The sequence below is a fragment of the Coregonus clupeaformis genome, chromosome 17 (assembly GCF_020615455.1).
Source record: "Coregonus clupeaformis isolate EN_2021a chromosome 17, ASM2061545v1, whole genome shotgun sequence".
NCBI classification, from domain to species: Eukaryota; Metazoa; Chordata; class Actinopteri; order Salmoniformes; family Salmonidae; genus Coregonus; species Coregonus clupeaformis.
The window spans coordinates 61163755-61185285 of record NC_059208.1 but is presented as its reverse complement, the minus strand read 5'-3'; the positions used below and the strand labels follow the sequence as shown (position 1 = coordinate 61185285).

Genomic DNA, 21531 nt, shown 5'->3' with positions numbered 1-21531 from the left:
AAGATACCTACTTCAAACCAGTAGGCAAATGCACCATAACCAACCTGGATTCTACTGCTCTCAGCACCATATGTGTGACCTCAACTGTTGTTTCCTCTCCTCTCCTCTCCTCTCCTCTCCTCTCCTCTCCTCTCCTCTCCTCTCCTCTCCCTCTCCTCTCTCTCCTCTCCTCCCTTCTCCTCTCCTCTCCTCTCCTCTCCTCTCCTCTCCTCTCCTCTCCTCTCCTCTCCTCTCCTCTCCCTCTCCTCTCCTCTCCCTCTCCTCTCCTCTCCCTCTCCTCTCCTCTCCTCTCCTCCTCTCCTCTCCTCTCCTCTCCTCTCCTCTCCTCTCCTCTCCTCTCCTCCCCTGACCCTCCTCTACTCCACGGCCCTCTAACAGAGTCAGTGGATGTAGTTTCAGACTCAGCAGCTCCACAGTGCCTCCCTGTGGCCGGTTGGATCTGTAGGTGGTGTAGAGGTCCACGCTCTAGCCCCCCCCCACCCCACCTTCTGCTCCAGAGTAGCAGAGGAAGTTGATGCGTTCGTGGCAGGACCAAATTCAGTGAACTTAAAATGATGTGTTTGCAACAGTGCCCCCATGTGGTGCTGAGAGAAGTAGCATCCAGGTTGGTTAATGACGCATACTGATTTCAATAGTTATCTTCTTATGTTCTTAAGTACTAATTTGATAAGAAAGTTACTAATTCATGGTGAATAACTATTTGTTCAGTAGTCATATACATCAAGTTAAAACAAAATGGTGATGGGACTCATTCCAAACTTCTATCGTTTTTTCTGAGGAATGTTCAGTTGTATGTTATTGACAAAATAAATCATTAACTCTGACATTTAGTAGACCGCTCCCACCCTTGAATGATCATCTTTAATAAATGTCCTCAAATGTCCACAATGGTTGACAACGAGCAGAACATAATTTCAGACACAAGCTGTACTGCAACGCGGTAAGTGTTTCCACGTAGTTACACTAACCGGTTATATAATGACCATGCAAACCCATCATCAGCACTAGATATCTAAAGCAGACCAAATACATAGTGACATGTACAATCCATCATGGACATTTAGTCAAACAAAAATTAAAAGTCCTGTCTTGAAAACCATTTTGAGCATGGATTACGTCCCTCTCTGCAGGACACAAATCCAGGTATACTGTTCCTGTGTTTACCTGTGTTTACCTGTGTTTACCTGTGTTTACCTGTGTTTACCTGTGTTGTCAAAGAGATTTCATCATTATAATATTCGGTTGGATGTAGTTTCATGTTAAGACAGGCGGAAACTGCTAAAATATTTGGTAACACTTTTACCGTAACCGTAGAAAGCAGTTGCTTATCAATAGATAGTTTGTTAATAGTATGAGTGTAGAGCATATTCACATGGGAAATCTGGACTATCCAAATAAAGTGTGACCAAATATTTATGTATCTCTGGTGGAACTAAATAGTCTGCTGGTGTGGTGCATTGTGCTTCATGAATCCCTGGTTACAAATGCTAAAGTACATACTGTATATTTCTCCTTTCAAGCTACATCTGACTATTTTGTCTTTTCAATACATCTCTACAGACCATAGAGCAAAAACATAATCTATGCATTCAAATGAATGATGGCAGAGATCTTTAATTTGCTTCTATTCAATTCGTCATTCAACACGAATTAATTCCCAAAGTATTATCTAATAACGTTGCTGGTGTTTCAATGTATGACTGAATTGACAATGTAGACTGTGGTATCAGGAAGGTACCGGAAGTCTTAAGATGCATCAATAAAGCAACGTGGAGAATGGCTACAAAGAATCTGCCAAGTTCTTTAACGTCAGTGATGATGGAGGGAAACAACGGGAGGAAGCCATTTTAGACTACCGTTACATACTTACGTACCCTGTCCCCTATATAGTGCACTACTTCTCAACAAGACCCATAGGGCTCTGGTCAAAAGTAGTGCACTATATAGGGAATAGGGTGCCATTTGGGATGCACACAGGCACTTCCTTAGCACTTCCTCCTTAGTTATGTATTGCAGTTGGATTCGTAAAAACTTTATTGATCATCCGGTGTTTCCTCAGAACATACACATAAATACACCTACTGCTTTAGTACATTTATTAGAACTAAGGCACCAATGGAAACTCAGAGACTGAAAAACATTACGCTTGGTATTAACGGCTTTGTTACATGAATGGGCTATGGAGAAGACTTTGTGAGATAATACTATTGTTATTTGCTATCTTCAGAGATAACTAGCATGCATGTGACCTATTCAATCAAAGTGTTTCACGTTCTTGAAGAAGTTTCTTTTTTTCACAACGAGACAATTCCACGCAAAGAAATAGTCTATTGCTACATTACATCACGTAAATTGTCCATGTGTGCTAAATAGGATAATTGTATGTCTGTCGTGCAACTGTCAAATATAGTTATTTCACCGCGTTCTCTGTGCTTTTGGATCATGGCTTGTACTTTATGCACTCGATTTTGATGATGTAAAGAATAGAATCCATCCCAATTTCTGACACTTTTTGGTTGTTGCCACGTTTCACTGTCAGTCGTCAGTCTTATCCATATGTTTTGAATCACAGCCAGTGTCCTTGGGGCAGTCCAGTTGCCATTCTAAAGCCAGTGTCCTTGGGGCAGTCCAGTTGCCATTCTAAAGCCAGTGTCCTTGGGGCAGTCCAGTTGCCATTCTAAAGCCAGTGTCCTTGGGGCAGTCCAGTTGCCATTCTAAAGCCAGTGTCCTTGGGGCAGTCCAGTTGCCATTCTAAAGCCAGTGTCCTTGGGGCAGTCCAGTTGCCATTCTAAAGCCAGTGTCCTTGGGGCAGTCCAGTTGCCATTCTAAAGCCAGTGTCCTTGGGGCAGTCCAGTTGCCATTCTAAAGCCAGTGTCCTTGGGGCAGTCCAGTTGCCATTCTAAAGCCAGTGTCCTTGGGGCAGTCCAGTTGCCATTCTAAAGCCAGTGTCCTTGGGGCAGTCCAGTTGGCATTCGTCATCTTGTAAAATACCATCCAGGTGACTATCAAGCGTTTACTTCTTAGGACGGATTGTGGAGAGTTGTGGAGCTACTGTCTATTCCCTTTGCTACGACCACAGCCATGGGATCGGCCATTAAAAATAACACAGGATGCATCCCACACATGTTGAAGGAAAATAAAACAAGTTCAGTTCAAATGAAGGCATTTGCTCAAGTCATATGGGAAAGTAAAGCTCATTGTTGACAGGATATCTCAGGTATGTAAATAAATCCTCTGTTCCTATATCAGGTATGTAGAACTCTCCTCTGTTCCTATATCAGGTATGTTAATAAATCCTCTGTTCCTATATCAGGTATGTAAATAAATCCTCTGTTCCTATATCAGGTATGTAGAACTCTCCTCTGTTCCTATATCAGGTATGTACATAAATCCTCTGTTCCTATCTCAGGTATGTAGAACTCTCCTCTGTTCCTATCTCAGGTATGTAGAACTCTCCTCTGTTCCTATCTCAGGTATGCAAATAAATCCTCTGTTCCTATATCAGGTATGTAGTACTCTCCTCTGTTCCTATATCAGGTATATAAATAAATCCTCTGTTCCTATATCAGGTATGTAGAACTCTCCTCTGTTCCTATCTCAGGTATGTAGAACTCTCCTCTGTTCCTATCTCAGGTTTGTAGAACTCTCCTCTGTTCCTATCTCAGGTATGTAGAACTCTCCTCTGTTCCTATCTCAGGTATGCAAATAAATCCTCTGTTCCTATATCAGGTATGTAGAACTCTCCTCTGTTCCTATATCAGGTATATAAATAAATCCTCTGTTCCTATATCAGGTATGTAGAACTCTCCTCTGTTCCTATCTCAGGTATGTAGAACTCTCCTCTGTTCCTATCTCAGGTATGTAGAACTCTCCTCTGTTCCTATCTCAGGTATGTAGATATCTCCTCTGTCCAACCAAAGTGCTTATGATAACCCACTCCTAAGGATGCTAATAAAGGCTGCTACACATAGGATGCTGAGGAGATGAAACAACCCCATGTATGTACAATACAAACACTTCTGAAATCTGGTGAAAAGCACATACTGTAATCAACACAATTCAGTAATTGTCCATTAGGAGTATTTCATTCCAATAATTTACAGACTTTCTTCCTTGTCTTCATTGTTATTGAGCTACCTTTGTTTTACGAAACACACTGACTGAGAATAACATCCCTTTCTTGTTTGTGACAACGACCCTGGGAAGATCAGATGTTCCACATGACTCTAGATCTCCCTCTCTGAAAGTTTTTCATCTCAAGTCTCTCCTTCTCTTAGTTTCTTCCATCTTTCTCTTGTTCTCTCCCTCCACTATCTACTTCCCAGTGTTCAGGCTCTTCTTATGTGGGTGCTTCTGAGCGATCCCGTAGGGTACGTGAGCCGCGACCGTGCCCATCTCCGCCGCCCCTTCCACGTGGAACATCTGGTCATCAAAGTAGATGTGGGGCCTAATCTTCTCCAGCATCGGGCCCTTTGGGGCCCCGGCCAGGAAGAGAGCCTCGTCCGTCTCCAGGCCCCAGGCTCTCAGGGTCTTCAGGGCACGGATCCCTGAGCTGGCTGCGCTGCGGGCCGTTACCAGGTAGGTACGGATGGGACAGTCCAGACGGTGGCCCTTAGCATAGAACTTCTTCTGGAGTTTGCCAAGGGACGCTAGGAAGTCCTTAAGAGGGCCCTGAGAAGAGAAGAGAAGAGGAGAAGAGAGGAGAAGAGAGGAGAGAGGAGAGGAGAGAAGAGAAGAGAGGAGAGGAGAGGAGAGGAGAGGAGAGGAGAGGAGAGGAGAGGAGAGGAGAGAAGAGGAGAAGAGAGGAGAAGAGAAATAACGCTATAATGTGCATGGAGTTACAGGAATCTGCTGATCTGATTGATAACAATCCAATATTATTTTTTCTGACGCATGTCTACTTACACGGTCCAGTAGAATGTCCTCATTGTCTCTCTCGTGCTGGAAGAACCCGTCGAGGCCCTGGGCCTTGAAGATGCGTTCTGATTCGTCAGAGAAGAGGACAGCGTCACCGTCGAAGGCCACTCTCAGCTGCGTCTCTGATACCTCCGTCAGATTATCGGACATGAACATGGTGGCCGCTGCAATGCCTGAGAGAAAACATTGAGACAGATTAATATTAACATGGTGGCCGCTGCAATGCCTGAGAGAAAACATTGAGACAGATTAATATTAACATGGTGGCCGCTGCAATGCCTGAGAGAAAACATTGAGACAGATTAATATTAACATGGTGGCCGCTGCAATGCCTGAGAGAAAACATTGAGACAGATTAATATTAACATGGTGGCCGCTGCAATGCCTGAGAGAGAAAACATTGAGAAAGATTAATATTAACATGGTGGCCGCTGCAATGCCTGAGAGAAAACATTGAGACAGATTAATATTAACATGGTGGCCGCTGCAATGCCTGAGAGAAAACATTGAGACAGATTAATATTAACATGGTGGCCGCTGCAATGCCTGAGAGAAAACATTGAGACAGATTAATATTAACATGGTGGCCTCTGCAATGCCTGAGAGAAAACATTGAGACAGATTAATATTAACATGGTGGCCGCTGCAATGCCTGAGAGAAAACATTGAGACAGATTAATATTAACATGGTGGCCGCTGCAATGCCTGATTGCCATTTAGTCCTCAAAGGGCTGAGGCGAAAGGATCGACTAAGGGCTCTACTCAGTCTATCGCTGAAGCGTTACAGATTGCGTGATAGAAATGCAGAAGGTAATTTCCGATTGGTCCGACGTATGCAGCGTTTACCGTGAAATGCAGTCTCCGCTAAAGCAGGAACATTGCCTTTAAATTTAAATCGCTCTGTAAAGACGAACTTCCGCGATGTGGATTGAATAGAGCCCCTAGAAAGGGGAAGGTTCAGTCCCAAATGGCACCCTATTCCCTCTATAGTGCACTACTTTTGACCAGAGCCCTATGGGCCCTGTTTAAAAGTAGTGCACTATACTGAGAACAGGGTGCCATTTGGGAACTGAACCTTCCCCTTTCTAGGATTGTTTCTTAACCAGAACCCTCTGGCAGTAGTTTGAATGTTGAATCGCTCCCTAGTGTCATATAACACATGGAAATGGAGTTGTAGAAATTAACATAAAATGTTTGAATATTCTAATGTTTGCTAATTTATTCACCACATTAGAGCAGGTACCAATCTTTCTTGGTATTTGCCTTCTAAATCAGGGGTCTTCAATATTTTCTTGCCCAGTAACCCCCACCCAGGCAAACCAGTGACCCAGTGCCCCCCATCATATGTAAAATAAATGTTTTTCACGTCTTTTCTTATCATTAAGTGAATGATAATGGCAAGGAGAAGTAATCAACATTTAAAATGAATACATTTGGTAGTTTGATTTTCATTATTTTGACCTCCTTACATTTTAATTGGAAGAGGAAGTGTAAACTCTAGCATAGCTAGAAAGTTAACTCCAAACACATTTTTGCTAATAGCAGCTGTTTAGCTGGTTAAACAAAAGTTAGCTCGCTTAACCCGGAAGCCAGATGCACCAATGTGCCGGAGGAAGCACTGTACAACTGGCGACCGTGTCAGCGTGCACTGCGCCCAGCCCGCCACAAGGAGTCGCTAGAGCGCGATGGGATAAGGGACATCCCGGCCGGCCAAACCCTCCCCTAACCCGGACGACGCTGCGACTCAGCCCGGGTTCGAACCCGGGTCTGTAGTGACGCCTCAAGCACTGCGATGCAGCGCCACTCGGGAGGCCCGAAAATTGCACTTTAAAAGTATGTGAGAGTTCTACATACCTGAGATAGCCTGTGCAGTAATTCAAACTATTGAGACTGTGTGACTGTCCCATTCAGAAGGTTAGCGGTTCAACATCATCCCAGGACAGCTGACCCTTGAGTTTGTCCACAATACATTTATTCTGTACTTGGGTTCCATGCTACAGTGGAGGGTAGTTCTGTACTATACAGGTGAGAACAGGACTCAGTCAGTCTGGTGTGACTCACCTTCAGACAGCGCCTCTCTGACCTTCTCAGCATCAGCAGACAGGTACAGGTTCGTCTGCCACGCATTCAGGTAGCCAATAGGTGAACTGCCTCCCGTCATACAGAACCTCTCAATGAATAGATCTGGGAGAGAGAGAGAGAAACACAATCACATCTGGGTCATAAGAGCAGCCAGGTTCAGGTACTTCCTCCCCGTTTCAGCCCAGTTTCTTCCCCAGAGATCAGATTGTATTCCTCCTAGTCCTAATTGTTAAGGTTAGAATTTGGGAAGAGTAAGCTGATCCTAGATCTGTGTCTTTTGTCATTTTCTCCCTTTAGGAAAAGTGTGAGCTTGTCCTGAAAGATAGCATAGCGACAAAGCCCTTTAACGCATCAATCAGCCAACCTTCCAGGCCAAAGGCTAAGGACATTTATATAAGCTTGAAAGGGCGGCAGGTAGCCTAGCGGTTAGAGAGAGGGCCAGCAATCGGCGGGTTGCCAGTTCGAAATCGGGGTCTGATGGGAAATATCTGTCATGATGTGAGCTGGCGACTGGAGGGTTGCTGGTATCAACTCCTAGATGCCGTGGCCTGCTGTTGTGCCCTTGAGCAAGGCACTTAACCCCCCACAACAACAGCACCCAGTGTGGCAGCCCACCGCACTTATCCAAACATGTATATGTGTCTTTCAGAGGGGTTGGGTTGAAAGTGGAAGTCCAATTTCGGTTGGACTTTGTGTGTAATTGACCAATAAATTAATCTTAAGTGCCATCTCCGTAGGGAGGGAGTCTAATAACCTGCGTCCCAAATGGCACCCTATTCCCTTTCTAGTGCACTACTTTTAAAGTAGGGAATAGGTTTGCCATTTGGGACGCAGGCAGAGTCTCAGTATGGGGCGATACTGTATAGTTTGGCAATTAGGAACACACAGTGTCATCTGAGGTAAGGTGCAATAACTGTCGAGTCAGGAGGGAGAGGAGAGCAGGGGGAGAGGAGAGCAGGGGGAGAGGAGAGCAGGAGGGAGAGGAGAGCAGGGGAGAGGAGAGCAGGGGAGAGGAGAGCAGGAGGGAGAGGAGAGCAGGGGAGAGGAGAGCAGGAGGGAGAGGAGAGCAAGGGGAGAGGAGAGCAGGGGGAGAGGAGAGCAGGGGGAGAGGAGAGCAGGGGGAGAGAGGAGAGCAGAGGGAGAGGAGAGCAGGAGGGAGAGGAGAGCAGGGAGGAGAGGGAGAGCAGGGGGAGAGGAGAGCAGGAGGGAGAGGAGAGCAGAGGGAGAGGAGAGCAGGAGGGAGAGGAGAGCAGGAGGGAGAGGAGAGCAGGGGAGAGGAGAGCAGGGGAGAGAGGAGAGCAGGAGGGGGAGAGGAGAGCAGGGGGAGAGGAGAGCAGGGGGAGAGGAGAGCAGGGGGGAGAGGAGAGCAGGGGAGAGGAGAGCAGGAGGGAGAGGAGAGCAGGGGGAGAGGAGAGCAGGGGGAGAGGAGAGCAGGAGGGAGAGGAGAGCAGGAGGGAGAGGAGAGCAGGGGGAGAGGAGAGCAGGGGGAGAGGAGAGCAGGGGGAGAGGAGAGCAGGAGGGAGAGGAGAGCAGGGGGAGAGGAGAGCAGGGGGAGAGGAGAGCAGGGGGAGAGGAGAGCAGGGGGAGAGTGATATAAAACATGGGATTTTGAACCAGACAAATGTGAATGTTAAAATTTGGCGAAAATAAAATTCAGACACGCCTAACAAGCATAGAAAAAATGGGTTATCAAGACGAGTCATCCGTAAATGGCTTTCTAGATATGAAAGGATGAGGTTTAGGATTAAACAGTCATGATATACTGGAGCTGTTTACTGTTGCAGATTTTGGACTTTGGGAGGAGGGAGGGAGGGAGGGAGGGAGGAGGGAGGGATGGAGGGAGGGAGGGAGGGAGGGAGGGAGGGAGGGAGGGAGGGAGGGAGGGAGGGAGGGAGGGAGGGAGGGAGGGAGGGAGGGACGGAGGACGGAGGTAGCTGCTAAATGTATTCTGATACAGGTTTACAGCAAGGTGCTGAATGAATCTTTAGTCCTGACTCCTGGGCCAAGATGTACTGAGAGGAAAGGGGGTAAACATGGATTGAGAGAGAGAGACAGAGAGAGAGAGACAGAGAGACAGAGAGAGAGACAGAGAGATATAGATAGATAGAGAGTGAGAGAGTGAGAGAGAGAGAGAGAGAGAGAGAGAGAGAGAGAGAGAGAGAGAGACAGAGAGAGAGAGACAGAGAGATAGAGATAGATAGAGAGTGAGAGTAGAGAGAGAGAGAGAGAGAGAGAGAGAGAGAGAGACAGAGAGATAGAGGAGGGAGAGTGACTGACCCAAACTTAAGGAAAGCTTTGACTATGTACAGACTCAGTGAGCATAGCCTTGCTATTGAGAAAGGCCGCCGTAGGCAGACCTGGCTCTCAAGAGAAGACAGGCTATGTGCACACTGCCCACAAAATGAGGTGGAAACTGAGCTGCACTTCCTAACCTCCTGCCAAATATATGACCATATTAGAGACACATATTTCCCTCAGATTACAGCGATCCACAAAGAATTCGAAAACAAACCCAATTTTGATAAACTCCCTTATCTACTGGGTGAAAAACCACAGTGTGCCATCACAGCTGCAAGATTTGTGACCTGTTGCCACAAGAAAAGGGCAACCAGTGAAGAACAAACACCATTGTAAATACAACCCATATTTATGTTTATTTATTTTCACATTTGTACTTTAACTATTTGCACATTGTTACAACACTGTATATATACATAATATGACATTTGAAATGTCTTTATTCTTTTGAAACTTCTGAGTGTAATGTTTACTGTTAATATTTATTGTTTATTTCACTTTTGTTTACTATCTACTTCACTTGCTTTGGCAATGTTGACACACGTTTCCCATGCCAATAAAGCCCTTAAATTGAAAATTGAATTGAATTGATAGAGATAGATAGAGAGTGAGAGTGAGAGTGAGAGAGAGAGAGAAGGAGAGAGAGAGAGACAGAGAGAAAGGGGGAAGATGGGAGGAGAAGGGAAGAAAGGTGTTTGTTCAGGAGGAAAAGAGACCATGGAGATCATTCACCAAAGGGTGGGACAGAGGAAACAAGGGTCTGTCCACCTGACTGGGATGGATAGAGAGGATAAAGAAAGGATATAAGTGAGAGAGAGAGAGATAGGAGGGAATGAAGGTGATCATTGCAGGGAGAATGATGGATGGATGGATGGATGGATGGATGGATGGATGGATGGAGATTTCCTTGAAAGATAGACAGACCGAGAGAAAGAGAGAGCGATTGAACAAGATACAGAGAGAGAGAGAGAGAGAGAGAGAGAGAGAGAGAGAGAGAGAGAGAGAGAGAGAGCGAGAGAAGAGAGAGAGCGAGAGAGAGAGAGAGAGCGAGAGAGAGAGAGAGCGAGAGAGAGAGAGAGCGAGGAAGAGAGAGAGAGCGAGAGAGAGAGAGAGAGTGAGAGAGAGAGAGAGAAAGAGAGCGAGAGAGAGAGAGCGAGGGAGAGAGTGAGAGCGAGGAAGAGAGAGAGAGCGAGAGAGAGAGAGAGAGAGAGAGAGAGAGAGAGAGAGAGAGAGAGAGAGAGAGAGAGAGAGAGAGAGAGAGAGGAAGAGAGAGAAGAGTGACAGTCTGTGTCTGGGACCTTTATTTTGGGAGAGAGGGGTACGAATCTTGACCCATCTCACTCAAGCGCTCCCCTGTCCCCTTCAGAAAAAAAATCAAGATCAACAAAATCACAACAATGTGTTCTGCCAGAGCCTAATCATACAGCCCCAACCCAGGATAAATGGGTCCCTCCTGACCCAATATTGGGGACATGCTGCATACACAAGTACTGAAGCATGGGAGATATCGTACTCTGGGGATGGCCCAGTCATTGATGTTATTCTTAACCCATGAATTCCTTCATATTTTACATTAATGGATGTCTTTATGTCATGTGTTCATAGATGTCCTCATTGTTGTCTTTCTATTATGTGTCCATTGATCTGATCTGGGCAGAGGATGATGCCTGATGATACAGTACATTAACACAGGATGAGGCCTGATGATACAGTACATTAACACAGGATGAGGCCTGATCATACAGTACATTAACAGGATGAGGCCTGATGATACAGTACAGTAACAGGATGAGGCCTGATGATACAGTACATTAACAGGATGAGGCCTGATGATACAGTACATTAACATGATGAGGCCTGATGATACAGTACATTAACAGAGGATGATGCCTGATGATACAGTACAGTAACAGAGGATGAGGCCTGATGATACAGTACATTAACAGGATGACGCCGGATGATACAGTACATTAACACAGGATGAGGCCTGATGATACAGTACATTAACAGGATGAGGCCTGATGATACAGTACATTAACAGAGGATGAGGCCTGATGATACAGTACATTAACAGGATGAGGCCTGATGATACAGTACATTAACAGGATGAGGCCTGATGATACAGTACAGTAACAGAGGATGAGGCTTGATGATACAGTACATTAACAGGATGAGGCCTGATGATACAGTACAGTAAGAGAGGATGAGGCCTGATGATACAGTACATTAACAGCACAGTAGTACCAGACTGCTTCCATAATATACTGTACACTACTAGTTAAATGATTGCTTATACTGGAACAACTTCACTGACATCCAGACATCAAAGTCGTTTTTATGTTTATATTTCAGTCTTCTCACAGCTGTATATTTTAGGGAAAGATGAATAAACATTATTTTAGAAGGAGTTGTGTGTCCTGAGAAGAGCTTCATGAAACTGCAAACTAATTCCCTTGAAACTGTATGGCTCTCTAAGAGGGGACTCTTCTATACTGATTCTAATGGGGTTTTCAAATCAGATCTCTCTCTCTACTGCAAACAGGTGCACTTATATTTAATTGTATGCTAAATAAACTATTATCCACATGACAGAACATGGCAATCATTCCATGTATTTATGTAAAGTAGATGCATGGAGTCTCTCGCAGCGATGAAGTTGTCATACACCCCAAAGAGCCAATCCCATGTCTACATTATGTTGTCATACACCCCAAAGAGCCAATCCCATGTCTACATTATGTTGTCATACACCCCAAAGAGCCAATCCCATGTCTACATTATGTTGTCATATACCCCAAAGAGCCAATCCTATGTCTACATTATGTTGTCACACCCCAAAGAGCCAATCCCATGTCTACATTATGTTGTCACACCCCAAAGAGCCAATCACATGTTTACACTATGTTGTCATACACCCCAAAGAGCCAATCACATGTCTACATTATGTTGCCATATACCCCAAAGAGCCAATCCCATGTCTACATTATGTTGCCGTATACCCCAAAGAGCCAATCCCATGTCTACATCATTATCCAAGATGGCATAGCAGTGCGGTCATGTTTTTTTTATTTTAATAATAATATGCCATTTAGCAGACGCTTTTATCCAAAGCGACTTACAGTCATGTGTGCATACATTTTACCAATTGAGCTACAGAGGACCTTATGTAAATAGCCTGTTTTTTTTGTTGTATTTTTCGTATATATTTCTCAATCTCACTTTCCATCCTTTAACTAAATATACTTTCACCCAATGTGGAACGGATTCTGTTGTTTCTTCATACATTTTTATCCCGAACCTCTGGCTGAAACTAGCCAGCTAGCCAGCTAACTAGCTACTTGCTATTTGCCACCGTTAGCGGTCTTCACCATTGTCCGTGGCAGTGGCCTGCACTACCTACCAGCCAGCTCTAGCCTGGACAATTGTCGGCCAGTCTGCACATCGCACTATCGAGCCAGAGCATATCGGATTTTCTGCCGGAACCACTGAATCACTGGACCTTAACACCGGATCATCGCTAGCCAGCTACTAGCTACTTGCTATTAGCCACCGTTAGCGGTCTTTACCATTGTCCGTGGCCGTGGCCTGCACTACCTACCAGCCAACCAGCTCTAGCCTGGACTATTTTTCGGCCAGTCTGCACTGTCTGCACAGCGCATTATCGACCCTGAACATATCGTTTTTTCTGCCGGAATCACTGAACCTTTAACACCGGATTCATCGCTACTAGCTAGCTGCAACCAAATGGACATTTGTGGTTGGCTAATCAGCCCTGAGTTAGCCTTGAGCCAGGCCCATCTCGCGGCTATCTACCTCTCTGTCAACCGGACGGGACCTCCTAGTGTTGACACGGAGCCCCGCCGATCCAACACGACTGGTCTGCCGATGAAATCGTCTGATGTGGTTACAACAGGCTTCCCGTTACGACGTCGACCACGAAGATCCATCTGCTAGCCCCGGCCCGCTAGCACACGCTAAACCTGCCTTAGATAGCTCCTTTGTCCCACCCCCCATACACGCGGAGACCGACTCAATCGGTGCCTCCAGTGATGCTATCTCTTTCATCGTTACCCAACGCTTAGGTTTACCTCCACTGTACTCATATCCTTACATATCCTTTTCTGTACATAATGCCCTGAATCTATTCTACAATGCCCGGAAACCTGCCCCTTTTTTTTTCTCTGTACCCAACGCACTAGAAGACCAGTACTTAAAGCCTTTAGCCATATCCTTATTCTACTCCTCCTCTGTTCCTCTGGTGATGTAGAGGTTGACCCAGTGCCTGTAGCCCCCAGTATCACTCCTACCCCCCAGGCGTTATCATTTGTTGACTTCTGTAATCGTAAAAGCCTTGGTTTCTTGCACGTTAACATCTGAAGCCTCCTCCCTAAGTTTGAGTTATTCACTGCGTTAGCACACTCCGCCAACCCTGATGTTCTAGCAGTGTCTGAATCCTGGCTTAAGAAGGCCACCAAAAATTCAGAAATGTCCACCCCCAACTACAACATTTTCCATCTCGATAGAACTGCCAAAGGGGGTGGGGTTGCAATCTACTGTAGAGATAGCCTGCAGATCTCTATCGTACTATCCAGGTCTGTGCCCAAACAGTTTGAGCTTCTACTTCTAAAAATCCACCTTTCCAGAAATAAGTCTCTCACTGTTGCCGCTTGCTACAGACCCTCCTCAGCCCTGAGCTGTGCCCTGGACACCATATGTGAACTGATTGCCCCCCATCTATCCTCAGAGTTCGTACTGCTTTGTGACCTAAACTGGGATATGCTTAACACCCCGGCCAACCTACAATCTAAACAAAATGCCCTCAATTTCACACAAATGATCAACGAACCTACCAGGTACAACCCTAAATCTGTAAACATGGGCACCCTCATATATAGCATCCTGACAAATTTACCCTCTAAATACACCTCCGCTGTCTTCAACCAGGATCTCAGCGATCACTGCCTTATTGCCTGCGTCTGTAATGGGTCCGCGATCAAACGACCACCCCTCATCACTGTCAAACGCTCCCTAAAACACTTTAGCGAGCAGGCCTTCCTAATTGACCTGGCTCAGGTATCCTGGATGGATATTGACCTCATTCCGTCAGTAGAGGATGCCTGGTTGTTCTTGAAAAGTGCTTTCCTCTCAATCTTAAATAAGCATGCCCCATTCAAAAAATTCAGAACTAAGAACATATATAGCCCCTGGTTCTCCTCAGACTTGACTGCCCTTGACCAGCACAAAAACATCCTGTGGCGTACTGCATTAGTATCGAACAGCCCCCGCGATATGCAACGTTTTAGGGAAGTCAGGAACCAATATACACAATTAGTTAGGAAAGCAAAGGCTAGCTTTTTCAAACAGAAATTTGCATCCTGTAGCACTAACTCCAAAAAGTTTTGGGACACTGTAAAGTCAATGGAAAATAAGAGCACCTCCTCCCAACTGCCCACTGCACTGAGGCTAGGAAACACTGTCACCACCGATAAATCTACAATAATCTAGAATTTCAACAAGCATTTTGCTACGGCTGGCCATGCTTTCCACCTGGCTACCACTACCCCGGCCACCAGCTCTGCACCCTCCACTGCAACTTGCCCATGCTCCCCCCGCTTCTCCTTCACACAAATTCAGACAGCTAATGTTCTGAAAGAGCTGAAAAATCTGGACCCCTACAAATCAGCTGGGCTAGACAATCTGGACCCTTTCTTTCTAAAATTAGCCGCCGAAATTGTCGCAACCCCTATTACTAGCCTGTTCAACCTCTCTTTCGTAACGTCTGAGATCCCAGAGATTGGAAAGCTGCCGCGGTCATCCCCCTCTTCAAAGGGGGTGACACTCTAGATCCATATTGTTATAGACCTATGTCATTCCTGCCCTGCCTTTCGAAAGTATTTGAAAGCCAAGTTAACCAACAGACCACCGACCATTTCGAATCCCACCGTACCTTCTCCGCTATGCAATCCGGTTTCCGAGCTGGTCATGTGTGCACCTCAACCACGCTCAATGTCCTAAACGATATTATAAACACGATCGATAAAAGACAGTACTGCGCAGCTGTCTTCATCGACCTGGCCAAGGCTTTTGACCCTGTCAACCAGCACATTCTTATTGGCAGACTAAATAGCCTTGGTTTCTCAAATGACTGCCTCGCCTGGTTCACCAACTACTTCTCAGATAGAGTTCAATGTGTCAAATCGGAGGGCCTGTTGTCTGGACCTCAGGCCGTTTCTATGGGGGTGCCACAGGGTTCAATTCTCGGCCTGACTCTATTCTCTGTGTGTATCAACGATGTCGCTCTTGCTGCTGGTGATGCTCGGATCCACCTCTATGCGGATGACACCATTTTGTATACATCTGGCCCTTCATTGGACACTGTGTTAACAAACCTCCAAACGAGCTTCAACGCCATACAACACTCCTTCCGTAGCCTCCAACTGCTCTTAAACACTAGTAAAACTAAATGCATGCTCTTCAACCGAACGCTGCTTGCACCCGCCCACCTGACTAGAATCACTACTCTTGGCGGGTCTGACCTAGAGTATGTGGACAACTACAAATACCTAGTTGTCTGGTTAGACTGTAAACTCTCCTTCCAGACTCACATTAAGAATCTCCAATCCAAAGTTAAATCTAGAATCAGCTTCCTATTTCGCAACAAAGCCTCCTTCACTCATGCTGCCAAACATGCCCTCGTAAAACTGACTATCCTACCGATCCTTGACTTCGGCGATGTCATTTACAAAATAGCCTCTAGCACTCTACTCAGCAAATTGGATGTAGTCTATCACAGTGCCATCCGTTTTGTCACCAAAGCCCCATATACTACCCACCACTATGACCTGTACGCTCTTGTTGGCTGGTCCTCACTACATGTTCGTCGTCAAACCCACTGGCTCCAGGTCATCTATAAATCACTGCTAGGCAAATCCCCGTCTTATCTTAGCTCACTGGTCACCATAGCAACACCCACCCGTAGTCTGCGCTCCAGCAGGTATATCTCACTGGTCATCCCCAAAGCAAACACCTCCTTTTGCCGCCATTCCTTCCAGTTCTCTGCTGCAAATGACTGGAACAAACTGCAAAAATCTCTGAAGCTGGAGACTCTTATCTCCCTCACTAACTTTAAGCGTCAGTTGTCAGAGCAGCTTACCGATCACTGCACCTGTACACAGCCCATCTGAAATTAGCCCACCCAACTACCTCATCCCCATATTGTTATTTATTTTGCTAATTTGCACCCCAGTATCTCTACTTGCACATCATCTTCTGCACATCTATCATACCAGTGTTAATACGAAATTGTAACTATTTTGCACTACGGCCTATTTATTGCCTTACCTCCACACACTGTATATATATTTTCTGTTGTATTTTTGACTTTATGTTTTGTTTTACCCCATATGTAACTCTGTGTTGTTTTTATTGCACTGCTTTGCTTTATCTTGGCCAGGTCGCAGTTGTAAATGAGAACTTGTTCTCAACTGGTTTACCTGGTTAAATAAAGGTGAAATAAAATAAAAATAAATAAAATACATTATGTTTTTAAAGAGCCAATCCCATATCTACAATATGTTGTCATACACCCCAAAGAGCCAATCCCAATGTACATTATGTTTTTAAAGAGCCAATCCCATGTCTACATTATGTTTTTAAAGAGCCAATCTCATGTCTATATTATGTTGTCGTACACCCCAAAGAGCCAATCTCATGTCTACATTATGTTTTTAAAGAGCCAATCCAATGTCTACATTGTTTTTAAAGAGCCAATCCAATGTCTACACAAGGATGTTGATTTTCACTCATACACAACCTGTATCCCAAATAGCACCCTATTCCCTTTATAGTGCACTACATTTGTCCAGTGTGCTATGTAGGGAATAGGGTGTCATTTGGGAAGCAAGATTAGAGTGTATATATACTGTACGAGTATCCAAAAACCTATCTTGTATACGGCGACTACAAGTTGCATCCAACACTACTTATCACTTCTGCCTTTGTTTAAACCTACGCACTTGTGGTGTAAACGTCTCCTAATTCACTTCCACAATAGGTCAGGTCTGCATCACAAATGGCACCATATTCCCTATATAACGCACTACTTTTGGTTCTGAGAGGTAGGTAGCTTAGCGGTTAGGAGCGTTGGGCCAGTAACCGAAAAGTCTCTGGTTCGAATCCCCGAGCTGACTAGGTGAAAAAAATCTTAACCCTAATTGCTCCTGTAAGTCTCTCCAGATAAGAGCGTCTGCTAAATTACTAACCTGTAAGTCTCTCTGGATAAGAGAGTCTGCTAAATTACTAACCTCTAAGTCTCTCTAGATAAGAGAGTCTGGTAAATGATTCACATGTAACCGACATAGTTAATACGGTCACGGGCTCTGGTCAAAAGTAGTCCATCATAAAGAGACTTGGGTTTCATTTGGGATGAACCCTAAAGAGCAGTTTGTATTACAGAATCGAGTCTCCTTGACGTCTGGGCGGTCATCTTTGTCCGTGTTTGTTTTTTGTGTTCTCTAGAGAAAGTGTCAGAGGTCAAGGAGTGTGGTTTGTGTTGTGTGTTCACACAGAGAACCCACCGGAGAGATCTAACGTCAGATGAGAAGACGTGGAGGCATCTGGGAGCTCTGAAGGAAGCCAGTTCCCTAACTTGTTTTCCTTGTTGTGACTCACACAAAAGTCTTTTGAATATGTTGGTGACCCCCATCAACAAAATAAATATACAAATACATTTGTCAAGCCACAACCAAGGCTTTGCTTTAGCCGCGACCCAAGAGGGACTGGTCGGTTCCCTTGGGACCTGACCCATTATTTGGGAACAGCTTTGGTTTCTGTTTTGCGTTCACACACAGAGATCCATTAGAGATATGGTTCATGGCATCTGGAAAAGCTTTACCTGAAATTGATATGAAGTCCCTCCCAGATAGTGATCTTAGGTCTAACGGTGAATAGTCAGACTTGGTAAGGGTAAATTGATCCCAGGTCTGTGCCTACAAAAGGTGCCAACTAGAATCTAAAAGGGTTCATCGGCTGACCACATAGGAGAACCCTTTGAAGAACCATTTTTGGTTCCAGGTAGAACCCTTTTGGAACACTTTTTTTGTAAGACAACTTCTATTCTAGGCTTCCAGATGAAGTATATAGCAGTATGCAGTATTCGTAGCACGCAAAGAAAGCTACAGGTGTAGGGTAATCATTTGACCAGTTTCTCACAGCAGGAAAATAATCCTGCAGCAACAGGAAATGTGAATGATTGTGTGGATTATCATTAATGGAAATGTTTGTAGGGGTTGATAAATGTTTTTTTTTTCAGGGCACATCAAGTCTTACATTTTAAAGTTACAAATTACAAACTTTAGAAGCCTTTTTTTTTAATCCTGCAACAACTGGGTGGTCAAATCAAGATCCTACATCTGCTGACGCTGGTACCTGTGATATTGACTGAGTACGCATACGTGCGTACATACGTGTATTCTGGAGTCTACGCTAGTTTCACTATGAACTGTTGGATAGTGCGTGCAGGTGCATGTTTCGTGCGTGCACGTGCCTCCGTGTGAGTGTGCTAAGTGTGTGTGTGTGTGTGCTAAGTGTGTGTGTGTGCTAAGTGTGTGTGTGTGCTAAGTGTGTGTGTGTGCTAAGTGTGTGTGTGTGTCTGCTAAGTGTGTGAGCGCATGTGTGTGTTACAGTGCCTTGCAAAAGTATTCATCCCCCTTTCGCGTTTTTCCTATTTTGTTGCATTACAACCTGTAATTTAAATGGATTTTTATTCGGATTTCATGTAATGGACATACACAAAATAGTCCAAATTGGTGAAGTGAAATGAAAAAAATTAACTTGTTTCAAAAAATTCAAAAAAATTAATAACGGAAAAGTGATGCGTGCATATGTATTCACCCCCTTTGCTATGAAGCCCCTAAATAAGATCTGGTGCAACCAATTACCTTCAGAAGTCACATAATTAGTTAAATAAAGTCCACCTGTGTGCAATCTAAGTGTCACATTATCTGTCACATGATCTCAGTATATATACACCTGTTCTGAAAGGCCCCAGAGTCTTCAACACCACTAAGCAAGGGACACCACCAAGTAAGCGGCACCATGAAGACCAAGGAGCTCTCCAAACAGGTCAGGGACAAAGTTGTGGAGAAGTACAGATCAGGGTTGGGTTATAAAACAATATCCGAAACTTTGAACATCCCACAGAGCACCATTAAATCCATTATTAAAAAATTGAAAGAATATGGCACCTTAACAAACCTGCCAAGAGAGGGCCGCCCACCAAAACTCACGGACCAGGCAAGGAGGGCATTAATCAGAGAGGCAACAAAGAGACCAAAGATAACCCTGAAGGAGCTGCAAAGCTCCACAGCAGAGATTAGAGTATCTGTCCATAGGACCACTTTAAGCCGTACACTCCACAGAGCTGGGCTTTACGGAAGAGTGGCCAGAAAAAAGCCATTGCTTAAAGAATAAAATAAGCAAACATGTTCGCCAAAAGGCATGTGGGAGACTCCCCAAAGATATGGAACAAGGTACTCTGGTCAGATGAGACTAGAATTGAGCTTTTTGGCCATCAAGGAAAGCGCTATGTCTGGCGCAAACCCAACACCTCTCATCACCCCAAGAACACCATCGGCTGGGACTGGGCAACAAAATAGGAAAAATGCCAAGGGGGGTGAATACTTTCGCAAGCCACTGTAAGCATGCGTGCCTCCATGTTGGTTAATGTGCATGTGTGTGTGTGAGACTCACTGTGATGGTTGATAGTATTGATGAGCCTGACCCCTACATGGGCGTGGTTATAGGTCACCAGGACGATGTCAAACAGTTCTTCACTCTCTGGGTACAGCTCTCTCAGACGGGCATTCACCGCCTGCAACGCCTGATGGAAGAGCAGATGAGCGCACAGAATCATGGGTAATGTATTCAGTATACATGTAATAGCATTCAGCATACAAATCAATATCACCGTCTCCAAGGCCTGATGGGATAGCAGGGGACAGCAAACGATTATGGGTAATGTAGTCAGATGAAAGCGTTCCATCTCATTCAGATCCAGAAGATAAAACCTTCCGAATCAATTTAACATTAGCCACTTTGTAACACTGTGTTTCCATGGTTGCGGTTGCATGTTTTACACGTGACATGAGTCAATAAGCCAAAAACAAGTCACGGAATGCGTCTGTGTGTTACTGCGGTAGTTCTTGTTCATTTGTATGTCTCTCAAAGCCTTTGGGGAAAGACTCTACCAACCTCAGTACTCAAATCAAATCAACATTTTATTTGCCGCGCGCCGAATACAACACCTTACATGTAAGGGTTGGTGTGAGGTGTGACTCAGGATATACAGCAGGCAGAGATGGTGAAACAAGGATCTTTACTGGTGGTCCCGAAGCCAAATTTACAAAATATTTATTTTCATATTCATTGCAGCCACTTGAGCATCTGGTCAATATAATGGATAATCTGTGGTCACACACGATAACTGAAATGCGCTGCATCATTTGTGGGGGACGACGTGTATCCTGTTTCCTTGTTCATCGTTAAGTCCATCCTATGGTATGGAAGTGTTTGTGTGTGTTTGTATGGCTCTAACCTTGACGAAGGAGAAGGCTGGCCCAGGGGCGAAGGGTTCGTTCTCATGCTCCACCTGGTACCGCAGGTACTCCTCCACCCCCTTCTGCTCATACACCTTCTGCTCGGTCTCAGTACGGAACAGTACCCGGGACGACACCGCAACGGTCACCGCATTCTCCGGCTTGGGCTGCAGAGTGGGGGGGTAGAAATAAATAAATACACGAAGGGTTGAGAGGGAGAGAGAGATTGGATGTGTAGAGGTGAAGAGGAATATAGAAAGCAGACGGGAAAGGAAGAAAGGTTGAGAAGGGTCGGGAAAGATAAAAATGAGAGAAATTAGCTTTGACAGAATAAGAGGGAATAGATAATAATAATAATAAGCCATTTATCCAAAGCGACTTACAGTCATGTGTGCATACATTTTTACGTATGGGTGGTCCCGGGGATCGAACCCACTACCCTGGCGTTACAAGCGCCGCGCTCTACCAATTGAGCTACAGAGGACCACGGAGAGCTAGAGCTAAACACGTACAACCTATAACATCTGGTCTGTGAAATGAACCCAGTTAAGGGACACCAGTGTATTCTGGGAAACAGTTGGATACATTAGCAGTTGATGCATGTTCAAGATGGCCTCAATTAAGCAGTACATGATACCTA

General features: G+C 45.0%; 1 protein-coding gene across 1 annotated transcript in view; it reads right to left on the bottom strand.

Moving 5' to 3' along the window:
• Nucleotides 1-2016: 2016 nt before the first annotated feature.
• Nucleotides 2017-21531, bottom strand: part of nt5c1aa (5'-nucleotidase, cytosolic IAa) — a 48697-nt gene continuing 29182 nt past the window's right edge. The window contains exons 3-7 of the mRNA XM_041903865.1: nucleotides 20891-21058; nucleotides 20047-20176; nucleotides 6979-7101; nucleotides 4906-5090; nucleotides 2017-4671 (exon numbers count right to left, since the gene is read on the bottom strand). Coding sequence (XP_041759799.1) covers nucleotides 4315-4671; nucleotides 4906-5090; nucleotides 6979-7101; nucleotides 20047-20176; nucleotides 20891-21058 — 963 coding nt within the window. The 3' untranslated portion in view covers nucleotides 2017-4314. The remainder of the gene's footprint in view (nucleotides 4672-4905; nucleotides 5091-6978; nucleotides 7102-20046; nucleotides 20177-20890; nucleotides 21059-21531) is intronic.